This window comes from Canis lupus, chromosome 16, assembly GCF_048164855.1.
Source record: "Canis lupus baileyi chromosome 16, mCanLup2.hap1, whole genome shotgun sequence".
NCBI classification, from domain to species: Eukaryota; Metazoa; Chordata; class Mammalia; order Carnivora; family Canidae; genus Canis; species Canis lupus.
The window spans coordinates 6,038,939-6,055,619 of NC_132853.1; the positions used below are offsets into that span (position 1 = coordinate 6,038,939).

A 16,681-nucleotide genomic window follows, 5' to 3' on the forward strand; every position below is an offset into this window, starting at 1 on the left:
CTGAGTACAGAGAAAGAGATGGTCTAATTCTTGCCTCTTGAAAAGTAGACATCCATGAGTGGTTAGATTTGGAGCAGAATCTAAATCTCTCTGGTGCTGGTGTGGCATATGGGATGTGGGAGGCTGTGCCAGGCAGAGGGTTGGGAGCTGACTTTTCTAACCAGAAAGGCACAGAGAAAGGAGCTGATAGGGAATTTGAAACCATCAGTTAAAGTAGTACTGAAATGTGACGTAGCAGGAGTGGGAGCTACTATTTTGGTATCTCTAAGGTTTGAGTAATGGAGACCAATTTAGATCCACTTAGGCTTAAAAAAAAAAAGAGAGACATTTATTCTAAAGCTAAAGGGATGTTTTTCAGAACCCGCTGGCAAGAATGAGAGTAGAACGAGCTAAAAACCTTAGGATCCTTTTCTCTCATCTTGCCTCTACACATCTCTGATCTTATTAGGTAGACTACTGTTCTTTGGTTCACCTGGCAGGTGCAGAGCCCTAGTGTTTATGAGCACGTGTGTTGCCAGGCCAGCCACTTACAGGAGGTGACTCAGTCAGGTGGCTGATTGGCTCAGCTGGTCACTCTTCATCAAACTGTTGCCAGCGCAAGGCTGGGGCACACAGGATCTGGAATACAAATAGAGTCACCAGGAGCCCTCTTCTGTGTGTCTGAGGATGGGGAGAGGCAGGTCCCAGAGAAGGGGGAGTCACTGAAAGCTGGGAAGAAACCTCTGGGAGGTTTTTCCCAGGGATGCAAATGACTCCTATTAGAGATATCAGCCACAGCCCATGGCATCTGTAGCCATTCCACAGTTGCCTCCATACTGTTCCCCTCTTGTTTGGTGTGTCAGTTTATTCATTCCCAAACAAGGAATTCCTTTGAAATAGTACCACGTCTTATGTACTTCTGCACCATAGGCTACAATGCGTTTTATTGGTGTGTCATAGAATTTTCCACAATGGTATTTTTCTTTAGGTTCTGACCTTGTGGGTGCTGCATAGCACCATAGGTTTGTGTTGTTTGTTTGTTTGTTTGTTTGCACCATAGGTTTTTTGAAGAGGCTTTATTGCAATGATGAGAAACAGAGTGGTCTGCAGTTGAGTGTTTTAACTGACTTTATCTCTGTCATACCCAGGCTCAAAGCTGAAGGAGATCTTTGACAAGATCCACAGCCTGCTCTCTGGAAAACCCGTTCAATGTGGTGGGCATTCTGTGTCAGTCACCCTGAACCCACAGGGCCTGGACTTTGTCCAGTACAAGCTGGCAGAGAAATTTGTGGTGAGAAACGTTTTCAGGTATGGGGAGAGGCTGGTATGCAGCCTTTAAGCTCCTCTCCATAGTAACTAAAATGGTGATGTTTCTGCCCCCCAGAAACAAGGAGAGGAGGAGGTGGCCTCTCACCATGAAGCAGCATTCCCCATAGCAGTTGTGGCATCCGGAATCTGGGAGCTGCATCCCAGAGTGGGTGACCTCATCCTTGCTCACCTCCACAGGAAGTGTCCCTACTCTGTTCCCTTCTACCCAGCTTTCAAGGAGGGAATGGCATTGGAAGACTATCAAAGGTGAGGTCCTTTTTCTCCTCACTCACTCTCCTCAGGAGCTGGATGAATTACAAATAGAACTGGGGTTTGGGGGCATCTGGGTGGTACAGTTGGTTAAGCATCTGATTTTTGGTTTTGCCTCAGGTCATGAACTCACAGTTGTGGGATTGAGCCCTGCGTTGGGCTCTACACTGGGCACCGAGTCTGCTTGAGGTTCTCTCCCTCTCCCCTCCCTCTTGCTTGAACATTATTCTCTCTCAGTTTCTCTCTCTAAAATAAATAAATAAATAATCTTAAGGGGGGGAGGAGAACTGGGGTTCATTCTCTCTCCTTTCACAGCTCCTCGTTATGTACCTGGAATGTTCTGTCAGAGAATCTAATGTCTTTCATGCAAACTTGCTGCTTTGGGAATTTGTGGATTCAGGTGCAATAATCAATATCATTTAGGGAAAAAAATACTGGATTTAGAATCCAGGAGTTTTAGGATTTTGCCCTGCTTCATCATTTAATGATTTGCAAAATGGGTCAATCACTTAAGCTCTTTGAGCATCATTTTCCTTGTTTGCCAATGAGGGTAATGATATCCATCAGTCCTGTAAGTTTGGGGTGCCTGGCTGGCTCCATCAGTAGAGTGTATGACTCTTGATTTTGGGGTTGGGAGCTTGAGCCCCATATTGGTACAGAGATTGCTTAAAAATAAAATATTTAAGAAAAAAATCCTTTTGATGGTGCCTCAGTGGCTCAGTTGGTTAAACATCTGCCTTCAGCTCAGGTCATGATCTCAGGTCCTGGGATCAAATCCTTCGTCAGGCTTCCTGCTCAGCAGGGAATCTGCTTCTCTCTTTCCTTCTGCCCCTCCCACTGCTCATTTTTTTTCTTTCTCTCTTGAGAAAATAAATGAAATCTTTTTTAAAAAGTCCTATGAAAAAAATAAATAAATTAAAATAAATAAATAAATAAATAAATTAAATAAATAAATAAATAAATAAAGTCCTATGAGTTTACCTTGCAGGGCCTACGTGATGCACAGATGTGATAGTTGATTTGTGTACTTTGTAAATAAACTATTGTGCAGAGATAATGATATGTAATCATGTAGTAAGAATAATGCTAAAAAGGGGCGCTTGGCTGGCTCAGTCGATAGAGCATGTGACTCTTGATCTTGGGGTTGTGAATTTGAGCCCTACATTGGGCCTAGAGCTTACTTTTTTTTTTTTTCAATTAGCAATAATCGCACCTCGGATAAACCTCATTGGCTATGATATTGCCACTGCGTAAAACTACTTTTTTTTTTTTAAGATTTTATTTATTTATTCATGAGAGACACACACAGAGAGAGGCAGAGACAGGCAGAGGGAGAAGCAGGCTCCACAAAGGGGGCCCGATGTGGAACTCGATCCCAGGACTCCAGGATCACGACCTGAGCCAGAAGCAGATGCTCAACCACTGAGCCACCCAGGTGTCCCTAGAGCCTACTTTATTTTTATTTTATTTTATTTTTTAAAGATTTTATTCACTTATTAATAAGAGATACACACACAGAGAGAGGCAGAGACACAGGCAGAGGGAGAAGCAGGCTCCACGCAGGGAGCCTGATGTGGGACCTGATCTCGGGTCTCCAGGATCATGCCCTGGACCGAAGGCAGGTGCCAAACCGCTGAGCCACCCAGGGATCCCTAGAGCTTACTTTAAAAAGAAAAAATAGGGATCCCTGGGTGGCGCAGCGGTTTGGCGCCTGCCTTTGGCCCAGGGCGCGATCCTGGAGACCCGGGATCGAATCCCACATCGGGCTCCCGGTGCATGGAGCCTGCTTCTCCCTCTGCCTGTGTCTCTGCCTCTCTCTCTCTCTCTGTGACTATCATGAATAAATAAATAAAATTAAAAAATAAATAAATAAATAAAAAAATAAAAAGAAAAAATAGAGACATGTGGTTGGCTCAGTTGGTAGATTATGCAACTCTCAATCATGAGGTGTGGTGAGTTCAAGCCCCATATTGGGCATGGAGCCTACTTTATAAAAATAATAATAATGCTAAATGTGATAGTACTAGATTGTTCCTTTTAGCCATAAAAAGTCAGTGATTTGTTATGCTCACTTTGGCCTTGTCACATTGAATTTTTCTTCCCACACAGGATGCTTGGCTACCAAGTGAAGGACTCCAAAGTGGAACAGCAGGACAACTTTCTAAAACGCATGTCTGGGATGATCCGACTCTATGCTGCCATTATCCAGCTCCGATGGCCATATGGAAGCCGACAAGAGGTAGTAGAAAAGACCTGCTATCAATAGTGAGAGGTCGGACCATATTTGTGTATCCTGTCCACGAGAACTATTGCCCTTCTTGCTGCCAGGGCAGTCATTACATGAAAACTTAGTGTGTATTACTGTTTTGTAGGTGTGCTTTAGAGTAGTTGATGTTGAGTATTAGGAAACTTTTGGACCAGCAGAGCTATTTGTTCAGGGATTGACCCAGTTGAGCCTTTATTATTATTATTCTGGGGTGATGCCTGGGTGGCTCAGTGGTTGAGCGTCTGCCTTTGGCTTAGGGTGTGATCCCAAAGCCTTGGGATCAAGTCCCACATCGGGCTTCCTGCATGGAGCCTGCTTCTCCCTCTGTCTATGTCTTTGCCCTTCTCTCTCTCTCGTAAATAAATAAATACAATCTTTTTAAAAAATTATATTATTATTTAAAAAATTTTTTTACTTTTTAAAAAGATTGTATTTATTTATTCACGAGAGACACAGAGAGAGAGGCAGAGACATAGGCAGAAAGAGAAGCAGGCTCCCCTTGGGGAGCCTGATGCTAGACTCGATCCCAGGATCCCGGGATCACAACCTGAGCCAAAAGTAGTCACTCAACCACTGAGCCACCCAGGTCCCCTCAGTTGAGTCTTTAAAGAAGTGGGTTTGGGGCACCTGGGGGCTCAGTAGGTTAAGCGTCTCCTTCATCTCAGGTCATGATCCTAGGGTCTTGGGATCAAGCCCCACATTGGGCTCCCTGCTCAGTGGGGAGTCTGCTTCTCCCTCTACCTCTCCCTCCCTGTTCATGCTCTCTCTCTCAAATAAGTAAAATCTTTAAAAAAAAAGAAAAAAGAAGTGTGTTTGTAAGAGGGTTTACCAGATGACAGTCTGTTGAGAACCAGTCATTAAAAGTAGAAGATTCTATTAGAAGAGTGATCTAAATGATACGGTATTATTATTATTATTATTATTATTTAAGTTCTGGGCCCAGAATGGGGCTCATGACCCTGAGATCAAGAGTCTCATGCTCCATTGATTGAGCCAGCCAGGTGCCCCAACTCAGTGTCATTTTAGACCTGGTTGGTGCCTCCTGTCACAGATGAGCAGATGGAGTCTCAGTAAGCTATGGTGACACACAGTCAGTAACAAAGCCACCAGCCCAGTGCTTTTCACAAAGGATACAGATTGGAGACATGGAGAAATTAACCTAAAGAGGAGACCTAAAGAGAAGGGATTGTTAGTTGATTGAATCCAAATTTTTATCATGTACCTGCTGTGTTCCAGGTTCTATGCTAAAGTACCTAGAATAATAAATAAAATGTCTATATGGGTAACTGATAGAATCCCTGAAACCGAAATTGCCAGATGTCGACTAGGGGTTCCTACAAAGAATGTGTGGGTTCCATCATGTTGGGACATTTGAAGACAGGATTTGTTCATCTTGTGATGTTTCTCGTTCTCCCCTGTGGTATGTGCTTGATTTCAATGATCTAGGAGTTCATGTCACTTAGTAATGGCTGGAGATTAACTTTGGGGGTTTAGATCCCTAGATCCAATGATCAAATCATGACCAAGTGTCTCCCCTCCCAGATTCATCCTCATGGCTTAAGTCATGGTTGGCGCTGGTTGGCACAAATCTTAAACATGGAGCCCCTGTCAGATGTGACAGCCACCCTCCTCTTTGACTTCTTGGAGGTAAGTAATGCAGTTATCACACGAGACAGTGGTTGAAGCAGCCTTTGGCCATGGTGTGACCTGAATCAGGAAGCAATATAGAGACAGGCTGATGGTGAACAGCATTAGGATTCAGTGTCACACATTTTTTTTTCCCAAATGCTAAAGACACACCTAGCTTTTGGTTTTTCTTCCTACTGTGCTTTCCTTCTCTGTGTGCTTGTCTTCTCATTGTAACAAAGAAAAAAACCGTACATTCCAGCACAAGCAAAAAGGGACGTTTGTTTTAGGGATAGAGAAGTGACTCCCAGAACCAAAGGCAGGATGTGTAGTTGACTCTCATGTGGGCCTGGAATCAGGAACTAGAATGTTACCAGGCACCAAGAGTCTCTCTGGGGCCACATAGTCCTTCCTGTGCCCTTCCTGTGCCCTTCCTGCAGGGATGCCTCATTCTTGCTCCATAGGCCAGCTTTCTCTGGTTCTCTGTGCACAGTGGAGCAGATAGTCATCCTGGGCTATAGCCCTCTGCCTCAGTGTGGTTGCCCAGTGTAGTGGGACTACCGTCCCATCTTTGTGATCCCTCATACCTGGCAGAGCAAATATGATCAGCCAGCTTGGGTCAGGTTTCTCCCTTATCCAGAAGATTCCTTATAGTTCTGTCTGCCTATGAGGGGCCACCACTATAGGGGTGACGGTAAGGGTTTCTGTGGAAAGGAGACATTTCTTAAAAATTAAAGCCCTGGTGCACATACTGTAATGGATGTGGGCCATTGAGCCTAGAATGCCAAACATTTCCATTCATCTTAGAGTTCCTGAAGTCACAGGATGTGAGCAGAGATCATGAATAAACTTGAGAACATGGTGATGTTCTATATGCTCTGCTTACTATGGTTGGGAGGAACACCATTACTTTAGAAAAGTTTCCATTCAGTAGAATCAAAGAATAATAATAAAGTTTGATTCATATTTTCTAGTTTGCTAAAATACTTGGTTTCTTGGTGGTTGATTTAATGGAGATATTGTCATATACAGAGAAATGCTTCAGAAAAAAGTTGGATCTTTCCATTTATTCCCTTGCTTAGGTAAGGTGCTAAGTGGTATTGTGGCTGAAATTCTTGGTAGGAGTGAAAAGCAAAGAGCCGATGTGCTTTACAGATCTCTGGCATGTGTATAAATGTGCATCCTCTGCTCTGACCATGCCTGTCCTTCCCTGTAGGTGTGTGGGAATGCCCTCATGAAGCAGTACCAGGTACAGTTCTGGAAGATGATCCTTCTCATCAAAGAAGACTACTTCCCCAGGTATGTGGCTTATTGAATAGACAGCATGGGATTCAGTGGGTGAAACATACAGTGTCAGATGCCCTTGGGTGCAGTTACATGCTGGGTTTGACTCAGCTAAATGCACCTATATCAAGTGTGACATCTCTCATCCTTCTCTTTGATTTTAGAATTGTAGTGAGAGTATCTTAAATACTATTAGCTAAATGAAAAAGCTAAATTAGGAAGATCCTGGATTCAGATACCTGACATTTAACTATTTTCCAAACTCCCTCAGCTGATCTGGAATGGTGACCACACGCAATCATGAATTAACCAAGGAGTTAAAACTCCCTTAATAAATCAGTTGGAAAAAAAAAAATAAAATAAATCAGTTGGAGAAACTGATTTACAAACAAACCAGTTGGCTTGACCCATGGTGTTTGCCTTTAGGTGCCCTTCTCATTCCTTTCAACACACTGGCATTTCAGCCGAGGGAGAGGTTTTAGCAGCACCCATCCTGCCTGCCTGCAAAGACCTTGGAAAGGAATGTCCTCTGTTCTCCTTTATCTCCTGGTTTGAGTAGGCAGCTGAGATCATTTGGACGAATGACAGCATCCTGAGCCCAGAAGTCATCTCTTCGAGTCATTCCACCTAATCCTTCCTCTGGATCAGCAGCGTCCCGAACTCCTCTCCAGGAGGGAGGTAGGAATCACAGTTGTGATTTGTGTGTCTTCTTCCTCTCCCTGCAGGATTGAAGCCATCACAAGCTCAGGACAAATGGGTTCCTTCATACGCCTCAAGCAGTTCTTAGAGGTAATATGTCCTTAGACCAGCAAGTGCTGAGTTGTGGTTGACCTCGAGGGTGCCTGTGTCTGACAAGTCGTGGACTTCTGGGCTCAGATTGCATCTCTTCCTCTTGAGTTTGTAATTTGATTTATATAAGTCATCTCTACCTGATGTGGGGCTCAAACTCCCATCCCTGAGATCAAGAGTCACCTGCTCTTGCAACTGAGCCAGCCAGGTGCCCCTATCTTGACTTTTTTCAACCCTACTTTTTTTGCCTGTGATTTCCCTTTGCTGTCAGGGGTGGCATTTCATCCTCATGCACACCGCCGTCTATGCTGCCGGAGGGGAAGCTGTCCTAGGGGTGAATAAAGTATACTTAATGACTCTGGTGTCACTAATACATGTCTTGCTTGCTGGTGGAGCTGCTTTCTTAGGTCTCCACTCAGGGGAACTGGGACATTTGCTCCCATTTTTCCATGAGAACAGACTCCACTTACAGCCAGACTCCTTCCCTATTTCCCAGTGCTGGAAACCTCTATAGGGAGGTGAGGTTGACCAGTAGCCTAGAAGTCTGCTGGGACAGCCCACTAACTTCCACTTTCCAGGAGCCCAAGTGGGCAGAAGGCAGCCGTGAAGGATGGGACCGGGCTGTGGGAGATGGGGCAGGGGACCCACATCACAGGCAGCATTGCCTCTGTCCACCACTGCGGTTCACATGCAGGCAGAAGTGTCCTGTGTTGCGGTTGGTCCCACTCTTCCCAATGGTAGCCACGGTTCCTATGACTTCAGCTTGCTGTCCCTCAAAGCTTCTTCCAAATGTAGGGATCCCTGGGTGGCGCAGCGGTTTGGCGCCTGCCTTTGGCCCGGGGCGCGATCCTGGAGACCCGGGATCGAGTCCCACGTCGGGCTCCCGGTGCATGGAGCCTGCTTCTCCCTCTGCCTGTGTCTCTGCTTCTCTCTCTCTCTCTGTGACTGTCATAAATAAATAAAAATTAAAAAAAAAAATTCAAATGTTAAATGCTGGGGATCCCTGGGTGGCACAGTGGTTTGGTGCCTGCCTTTGGCCCAGGGCGCGATCCTGGAGACCCGGGATCGAATCCCACGTCGGGCTCCCGGTGCATGGAGCCTGCTTCTCCCTCTGCCTGTGTCTCTGCCTCTCTCTTTCTCTCTCTCTGTGACTATCATAAAAAAAAAAAAAAAAATGTCAAATGCTGGAAGGAGCGTTACCAGAAAATCATTCTTGTTTTCTCCATCTTTCCCTGACTAGAAATGTTTGCAGCGCCAGGAGATTCCTGTCCCCAAGGGCTTTCTGACTTCCTCCTTTTGGCGTTCCTGATGGCACTCCATGGCCCACCATCACCGTGCTGTTTCAGAGGGACAGGAATAAAGCAACTGAAAACAGCTGTGTTTGGGAGAAGTCAGATTTAGAAATGCACCAGTATATGCTTTTATATGTTTGTACCTTGCAACTAGGAGAGGACACTTTTCGGGAGTCCCAGAATCCAGGGGGTCTCTTTGAAGGCCAGATACTCCTTAAGGGAGTCTGCATGGCAGAGTAAATGGCATCGGCTCTTCTCATTTCTGCAAATGTGGTGAGAAGAGTGATTTAGTGCTTGGTCTCATCATTCATTTCCTTTGTGTCTAGTGTCTTTCAGAAAGTACATAGTACCTTAACCATTTCCCTCTGAGCTGAAGTGAGCCCACCACTTGTACTCCATCCTCTCCCTCAGCCCATGCTGCCCCCTGTTCAGAGTACAAGTGTTAATAGTTGAGGCTCAAATCCTTACACGTAAGTCTGGGTTATGGTGGTTTTGCCTTTCTCAGCTTGTGAAGTAATGATAAATTCAGAGGAAATGCCTGATATAGACATGGATTAAGTCCCAAATTGCATCAGAGATAGTTTAGCATCTGGGACTGGGACTGTTAATACATGTTACGTTGAACAGGAAGCACTGTTGGTCCTATTAATTTGGGATTTGGTCCCTGGATGACTAGGGATGCATGAACCAGGACAGGTGTGGGGCGGCGGGGGGGGGTTGTTTATTCTTTAATTTGAATGAAGATGGGCTGTAACGGGCTTGCAACATTACACATGAGCCAAGAATCTATATGCAATGATTCAGGGGTTAAAGGTGTTTGGGAGGAATTGGGAACTGCTTTAAAATTGTTGACATGACCTGAGTAAAGAGTGATGATAGATTGGCCTCACTAAAGCCACTATAGAAATTCAGAGCTTGGCTGTTCAGTTAAGAATTGAGATTTGTTTTTGGAAAGGCTCATTGTCTTTTGTACCATAGACAACAGCCATGGATCTACTCTGTACTACATGTCGTCTGTGGGGTTGTGTTTTGGGCGGGGAGGGCAAGGGTATTCCCCGGTACTATCGGGTGTTTTGAAGTGACACATTCTATGAATTGTTGACTCTGGTGCAAAAAAAAAAAAAAAAACAAATAATAAAGCTTGATTTTTAAAAACTCATTGCTGGTATCTAGTTGGCTGATGTAACCAATTTCCTATATTGTGAGCTGTGTACATCACTGGGGTTACAGTTGTGTACAAACCTAGCTCTAGAATAGTGTGTGTTTCTCCCTATTTTGTCTTCTTGACCTTCGCCTTGGGAAAACTTGTTTTTCTGTCATTCCTTTTCTGGAATTATGTACCAATAACTGACCTTGTTTTATCTAGCAGCAATGAAAAAGGACTGAAGTCTTTTCATATGGATGCAACAGAATGAACTCTGGGGAAGGTGTCAGTAGACTTGTGCAATTCACACTTAGGTTTTGTGGCCTTGGGTAGCTCATTCACCTCCTCTGAGCCTCAGGTGCTTTGTAGCAATGCCTTAGGTCAGAGCTTCCCAGCAGATGTGTCAGCATAGATCCCTTTAGCCTAAGGACCTGCAGAGGCCATAGCCTTCAAGACCAGTTGCCATTTGCACTTCCTCTCTTGCCTGTGCTTTGCACATGCCATCATTTTCTACGTATTATGACCAGGAACAGGTTGGGAAGTCCTGACTTTAGGATGCTGAGTGTTTGGTGCCCAGCCCCATAGTCAGGGTTGACAGATGGAGGCTTTGTGCAGATTTTCAAAAGGCATCCCTTCTGGGGATCCCTGGGTGGCTCAGCGGTTTAACACCTGCCTTTGGCTCAGGGCGTGATCCTGGAGTCCCGGGATCGAGTCCCGCGTCAGGCTCCCGGCATGGAGCCTGCTTCTCCCTCCTCCTGTGTGTGTGTGTGTCTCTCTCTCTCTGTTTATCATAAATAAATAAATCTTAAAAAAAAAAAAAAAAAAAAAGGCATCCCTTCCCTCATGATACTGCTGCCATCTGCTGGAATGGAACTATGAAAATCTGTGATCACCTGAGGTGCACAGGGCCTACTGGAGTTTGTAGCTTACATTTGCAGAGCTTTATTTGGGGCACTAAGGGAACCCTGGGATCCCAAAGCGTTTTTTGCCTTATCTGCCGTTTAGATAGTGGTTCTATGTTAGATTACTTATGAGGAAGTCCCTCCAAGGGGATCCCTGGGTGGCTCAGCGGTTTTGCGCCTGCCTTTGGCCCAGGGCGCGATCCTGGAATCCCGGGATCGAGTCCCGCATCAGACTCCTGGCATGGAGCCTGCTTCTCCCTCTGCCTGTGTCTCTGCCTCTCTCTCTCTCTATGTCTATCATAAATAAATAAATAAAAATAAATCTTTTTAAAAAAAAGAAAGTCCTTCCAAAAATGAAATGCGAAAAATCACTGGACAAACTGATCCCTGAGATCTGTTCGACTTTGAACCACTCCATAAAAAAACAGCTCTCCTGATATTTCAGTGTTCTTTCCCTGGACATGTTTCACAGTCTTGCACATGTCACTCGATGCCTAGAATTACTAATAGGTTCTCCAATGGTAAACCAAGAAAGGAGAGCACTGGGGAAACCAGGTTTTTGATACTCGCTGATAGTGTTGCCTTGAGAGTTAATGATTGCTGGCTGATAGATAGATGCACCCCTGATGGCTAGCAGCATCAGATTCCTTAAAGTGTAATACTAAGGTCTGCATCCAGTTTTGTTTTGTTTTGCATCCAGTTTTTTATATTTTTTTAAATATTTATTTATTCATGATAGACATAGAGAGAGAGGCAGAGACACAGGCAGAGGGAGAAGCAGGCTCCACGCCGGGAGCCCGACGCGGGACTCGATCCCGGGACTCCAGGATCGCGCCCTGGGCCAAACGCAGGCGCCAAACCACTGAGCCACCCAGGGATCCCTGCATCCAGTTTTTAAATTCAAGTACTCACTTGCCTGCTTGCTTCCTTTCAAGCTTGACCTCATTTCTCAGGCTGAGTGCACATATTTTTGTTATATCATTGTCCTACATCATTTGAAAGCAATGAAAGCAAGTTTGATGATGAGTTGAAAATTCCAGCAGGAGAGAAACCCTACATATCCCTTGGGTAGAAGAATGCAGTTGTTTTTGGAGCATTCCTTCCCCTACTCCTCAAGCTTCCTGTGATGAAAGCAATGACCTAACTAAGTTTGGATGTCTTCTATCATTGCCAGGACAGACGAGCCACAGAGCTCCATACAGGTTCCTTATCAGGCCTGGCCTCTCACTTCCCCTTGTGCTGTACCACCAAATGAATTCCTGACACTAGACTTCCTGTGTTCCTCTAGAAAGCAGATAAGAATAGTGTTGAATTTACAATAATATCCATTATAAAGAAAATTTAGGGGGTGCCTGGGTGGCTCAGTGAGTTAAGCATCTGTCTTCGGCTCTGGTCATGATCTTGGGGTCCTGGGATTGTGCCCGAGTCATGTCCTGTCATGTTTTGTCCTGTTGTGTTGGGCTCCCTGCTCAGTGGGGAAGTCTGCTTCTCCCTCTCTCTCTCTGCCCCTCCCCCTGCTTGTGCACTTTCTCTTGCTCACTTTTTTTTTTTAAAGATTTTATTTATTTATTCATGAGAGACACAGAGAGAGGCAGAGATAGAGGCAGAGACATAGGCTGTGGGAGAAGAACCAGGCTCCATGCAAGGGACCACGCCCTGAGCGGAAGGCAGACACTCAACTACTGAGCCACTCAGGCATCCCAGTCACTCTCTCTCAAATAAAATCTTTAAAAGAGAGAGAAATTTAGGGGCACCCTACTGGCTCAGTCAGTAGAGCATGTGACTTGGTCTCAGGGTTGTGAGTTCAAGTCCCACCCACCCAGGCATCCTGACAACTGCTAAAACTTGAATAAGGTTTGTCAGTTAGATAATAGGGGTGCCTGGGTAGCTCAGTTGGTTAAGCTTCTGCCTTTGGCTCAGGTCATGCATGATCCCAGGGTCTTGGGATCGAGCCCTGCATCAGGCTCTGCTATACGGGGACCCTGCTTCTCCCTCTCTCTCTGCCTGTCGCTCCCCCTGCTTGTGCTCTCTCTCTTTCTCTCTCTGTCAAATAAATAAATAAAATCTTTAAAAAAAGGTAATAGTATTCCTCAAGATTAACTTCCTGACTTTTATCATTGTACTGTGGTCATAAAAATGAATATTCTTATTCTTTTTTTTGTTTTGTTTTTGAACTTTTATTTAAATTCTAGTTAACAGGGCAGCCTGGGTGGCTCAGTGGTTTAGCACCACCTTCGGTCCAGGGCATGATCCTGGAGACCCGGGATTGAGTCCACGCCCGGCTCCCTGCATGGAGCCTGCTTCTCCTTCTGCCTGTTACCTTGAAGCCATCAGCTATAAAGAGGGAAAGTTGACTAAATGGGTTTTGCAGAATGCTTCCTACTTAAAGTGAAATAGGTAAGTAGATAGAATTTTAATTCATGGAGAGTGTAATTTACATACTGGGAGTGCTCCATGGTTTGAGCTAAAAGTTATGGGAGCTTGGAAGATAGATCCATTTCATGTAGGTCAGCCTTTCCCTGAGAGTTTTTTCTGCAGGATCCTAAGAAAGAGTTGGGGTGTGAAATAAATAAATAAAAAATAATAAATAAAATATTTTAAAAAAAGGAAATAGTATTTGATCCAGATACTTAAAGCTATTCAGAGATTTTTTTTAATTTTTATTTATTTATGATAGTCACGAGAGAGAGAGGGAGAGAGAGAGAGGCAGAGACATAGGCAGAGGGAGAAGCAGGCTCCATGCACCAGGAGCCCAACGTGGGATTCGATCCCGGGTCTCCAGGATCGTGCCCTGGGCCAAAGGCAGGTGCTAAACCGCTGCGCCACCCAGGGATCCCCAGAGATTTTTTTAAAAATGAGAGTAAAATGTCCAAAAAATCCCTTTATTCTAAACCCAGTATGAACATTTCTTCAATTATATACACTCTTACACAAACATAGCTCTTTTAAAAAAAAAAAAATTTATTCATGAAAGACCCACACAAAGAGAGAGAGAGAGAGAGAGAGAGAGAGAGGCAGAAACACAGAGGGAGAAGCAGGCTCCATGCAGGGAGGCCAATGTGGGACTTGATTCTGGGACCCCAGATCACTCCCTGACCCGAAAGCAAGTGCCAAACCACTGAGCCACCCAGGGATCCCCACAAACATAGTTATTAAAGGAGATAGACTTGGTACCCGAGTCTTTGTTTAAGTTGTTCTGTAACCTGCTGTTACTCGGTAACATCCCCAATACTTCTCAAGTCCATCATTGTGAACTATATCCCTGATATGGTCTGTTGAACTTATGAATCATAACCATTTTTCACTTGGTGGCTAGTTGTTGAGGTTTTTTTTTACACTTATTAGCATTCCTTTATTTTATTTTATTTTTTTAAGAGAGAGTAATGAAGAAGAGGCAGAGGGAGAGAGAATTCCAAGCAGGCTCTGAGACCAGCACAGGAGCCTGACACAGTGAGAGATCATGAACTAAAGAGAAATCAAAAGTTGGCTGCTTAACCGACTGAGTCACCCAGGTGCCTCAGCATTCTTTTTTTTTTTTTTTTTTTATGGGAGGAAATGTTTCTTTATTATTTATTAAGATTTTATTTATTTATTCATGAGAGACACAGAGAGAGAGGCAGAGACCTAGGCAGAGGGAGAAGCAGGCTCCCTGCAGGGAGCCCAATGCAGTACTCCATCCCAGACATGACCTGAGCCAAAGGCAGATGCTCAACCAGGTTCCCTATTTATTTAATTATTTTCAAGTAATCTCTACACTCAACGAGTAGCTCAAACTCATGATGCCTGCTCCACCAACTGAGCCAGCCAGGTACCCATGCTTTGTTTATTAATTGTGATAAAATACACATCACTCAAATGTTACCATTTCAGTCATTTTTAAGTATCCGGTTCTACGGCATTAAGTACATTCACGTTGTACAGCCATCACCACCATCCATTGTCCAGAACTTTTTCCTCTTGCAAAGCTGAAACCCTGTCCCCATTAAATTCTCACTGCCCATCCTCCTCTCACCCCAGCCCCCCTGCCAAGCCCTGCTCTACTTTGTCTCTATAAATTCAACTCTTCTGGAGATGTCAGGTAAGTGGAATGGTGCAATATTTGTGCTTTTGTGTCTAGTTTATTTCACTTAGCATAACGTCCTTGGGGTTCATCCAGTTACTGTGTTCCTTGCCAGCTCTGACACTGCAAAAGGTCATCTGGGAAGAAGTACAGTCCCCTTGCCAGAGTAACTTCTCAATCAAGTCCTTTATGGGGAGAAAAACAGTGGAAGAGCTTGGTGCTTGTTAACTGCTGTGCACATGGAGCAAGAGGGAGAAAGGGAGAAGGGGAGAAGGAGAGGGAGATTCTCCAGGGAGAGCTGGCAAGTAATTTTCCATGGCTGGAACAAGTGAAAACATCATTACAGTTTGGTGCATTTCCATCAGTTGACCTCTTGAACTTGAAAAAGTATGCCTAAGTTTAGGGTGCATATCAAACCTTCAGAGAACCAGAGAATAGAAAAAACCTTGGAATTCAGTCCCACCCCCTGCTGTTCAGGAAGACATGGGGAACTGGGCGTTCATTGCAACACTGTCCTGTGCTTTTTTTTTTTTTTTTTTTTCCTGACTGAGTTTCTCTCCCAAAACAAAGAGGGCCATTATCTGCTTCGTCATCGCTCCCTACACCTAGCAGAGCGTTAGGCATACAGTGAAATTGGTGGGAGGTGAGGTAGGCACACAACAGAACACACGAAGAAGGGCTTTTTCAACCTCTCATTTCCAGTGCCAAGTGCAGAATGGGGTGGGTGAGTGAGTGGGAAGGAAGCATAGAGGGCGAGAGATAATGGGTTTTGGCCATGTCTCAGATCAGACAAAGGATCAACGAATAAGATTTTAGTTTCTGTACCAATACCAAAGCTCCAAATCTGTTTTGCATCTGGTAAAAGCAAAAAAAAACCCCATTTCACCAGGAGGCTGTAGTAGTGATTTAAAAGAAAAATCTTCCCTTTTTACAGTCCCTGCCCAGACCCTTGAGACCCATTCCCTGCTAGAGCAGATCTTAGAAATTTTGGAGACCTATAATTGTGTAAGCCATTTTGTATCCAGAGCTGAATATATGATTAAACATTTTGCTGCTCCCTGGTGCAGAAGAGGCTGTCGATATCATCAACTGTTCCAGAAACGCACATCCCAGGGAGGAGTTACCCAGTTACAGAAGATTGTAGGAAATGCCTTCGTTTTTCCTCTAGATTCTGCAAAGCTGGGGTGTGGCCACTCCTCTTCTGTTCTCTGCACTCTGATGGGTTGAGGGAATAAGAGAATTTTTCTTATCAGAGCTACAGCCAGGGCAGCTTAGGAACCAGATTGCGGATCCCAGGCACAGGGGAAGAAGCCAAACTGCAGAGGACCAGGAAGCCAGGGCTGGGCCTTGGCCCAAGTTCTGGTGCACTGTACCCAGGGCTGCTTGGTAACCAGGAGGCCGAGGCCTTCAGAGCTGCAGAGTTCCTGGTCTGCCTGACTGCACAGGAATGATCTGGGTGTTACTCCCAATGGCTGCGGCCCAGCTGTCGCAGGAGCGGGGGTGGGGAAAGGGCTTCCCGACAGAGGGCTTTGGGCTACACTGCAGAGTTTAGAGCCAGGCCCTGAAACTGCTAAGACTGTAAGGTACAGAAACTCCAGAAATTCTCTTTTTTTTTTTTTCTTTCCCCAGCATCCCAGAGTCCACCATTGCAGTGTCTCCCTTCCTAGGGGAAGGCAGCAGAGCATACTGTTTAAGATAAGGTTCTGACTGGATCCAGATCCTAGCTTTTCTTTTTGCTAGCTGCCTAACCTAGGGCAAGAG

At 44.9% G+C, this 16,681-nt stretch overlaps 1 protein-coding gene and 1 pseudogene across 3 annotated transcripts in view; one reads left to right on the forward strand and one right to left on the reverse strand.

The window, feature by feature from the left end:
• GLE1 (GLE1 RNA export mediator) overlaps window positions 1-9,973 on the forward strand; it is a 35,645-nt gene extending 25,672 nt beyond the window's left edge. For 2 of the 3 annotated variants that reach the window (XM_072778175.1, XM_072778176.1), the window contains 7 exons: window positions 1,128-1,270; window positions 1,364-1,554; window positions 3,667-3,796; window positions 5,366-5,470; window positions 6,666-6,748; window positions 7,459-7,522; window positions 8,763-9,973. In XM_072778175.1, coding sequence (XP_072634276.1) covers window positions 1,128-1,270; window positions 1,364-1,554; window positions 3,667-3,796; window positions 5,366-5,470; window positions 6,666-6,748; window positions 7,459-7,522; window positions 8,763-8,831 — 785 coding nt within the window. In that variant the 3' untranslated portion in view covers window positions 8,832-9,973. Of the gene's footprint in view, window positions 1-1,127; window positions 1,271-1,363; window positions 1,555-3,666; window positions 3,797-5,365; window positions 5,471-6,665; window positions 6,749-7,159; window positions 7,412-7,458; window positions 7,523-8,762 lie in introns of all 3 variants that reach the window. The other variant, XR_012008353.1, reaches the window with a different exon arrangement.
• Window positions 2,739-2,815, reverse strand: LOC140607704 (U4 spliceosomal RNA; annotated as a pseudogene).
• Window positions 9,974-16,681: the final 6,708 nt, after the last annotated feature.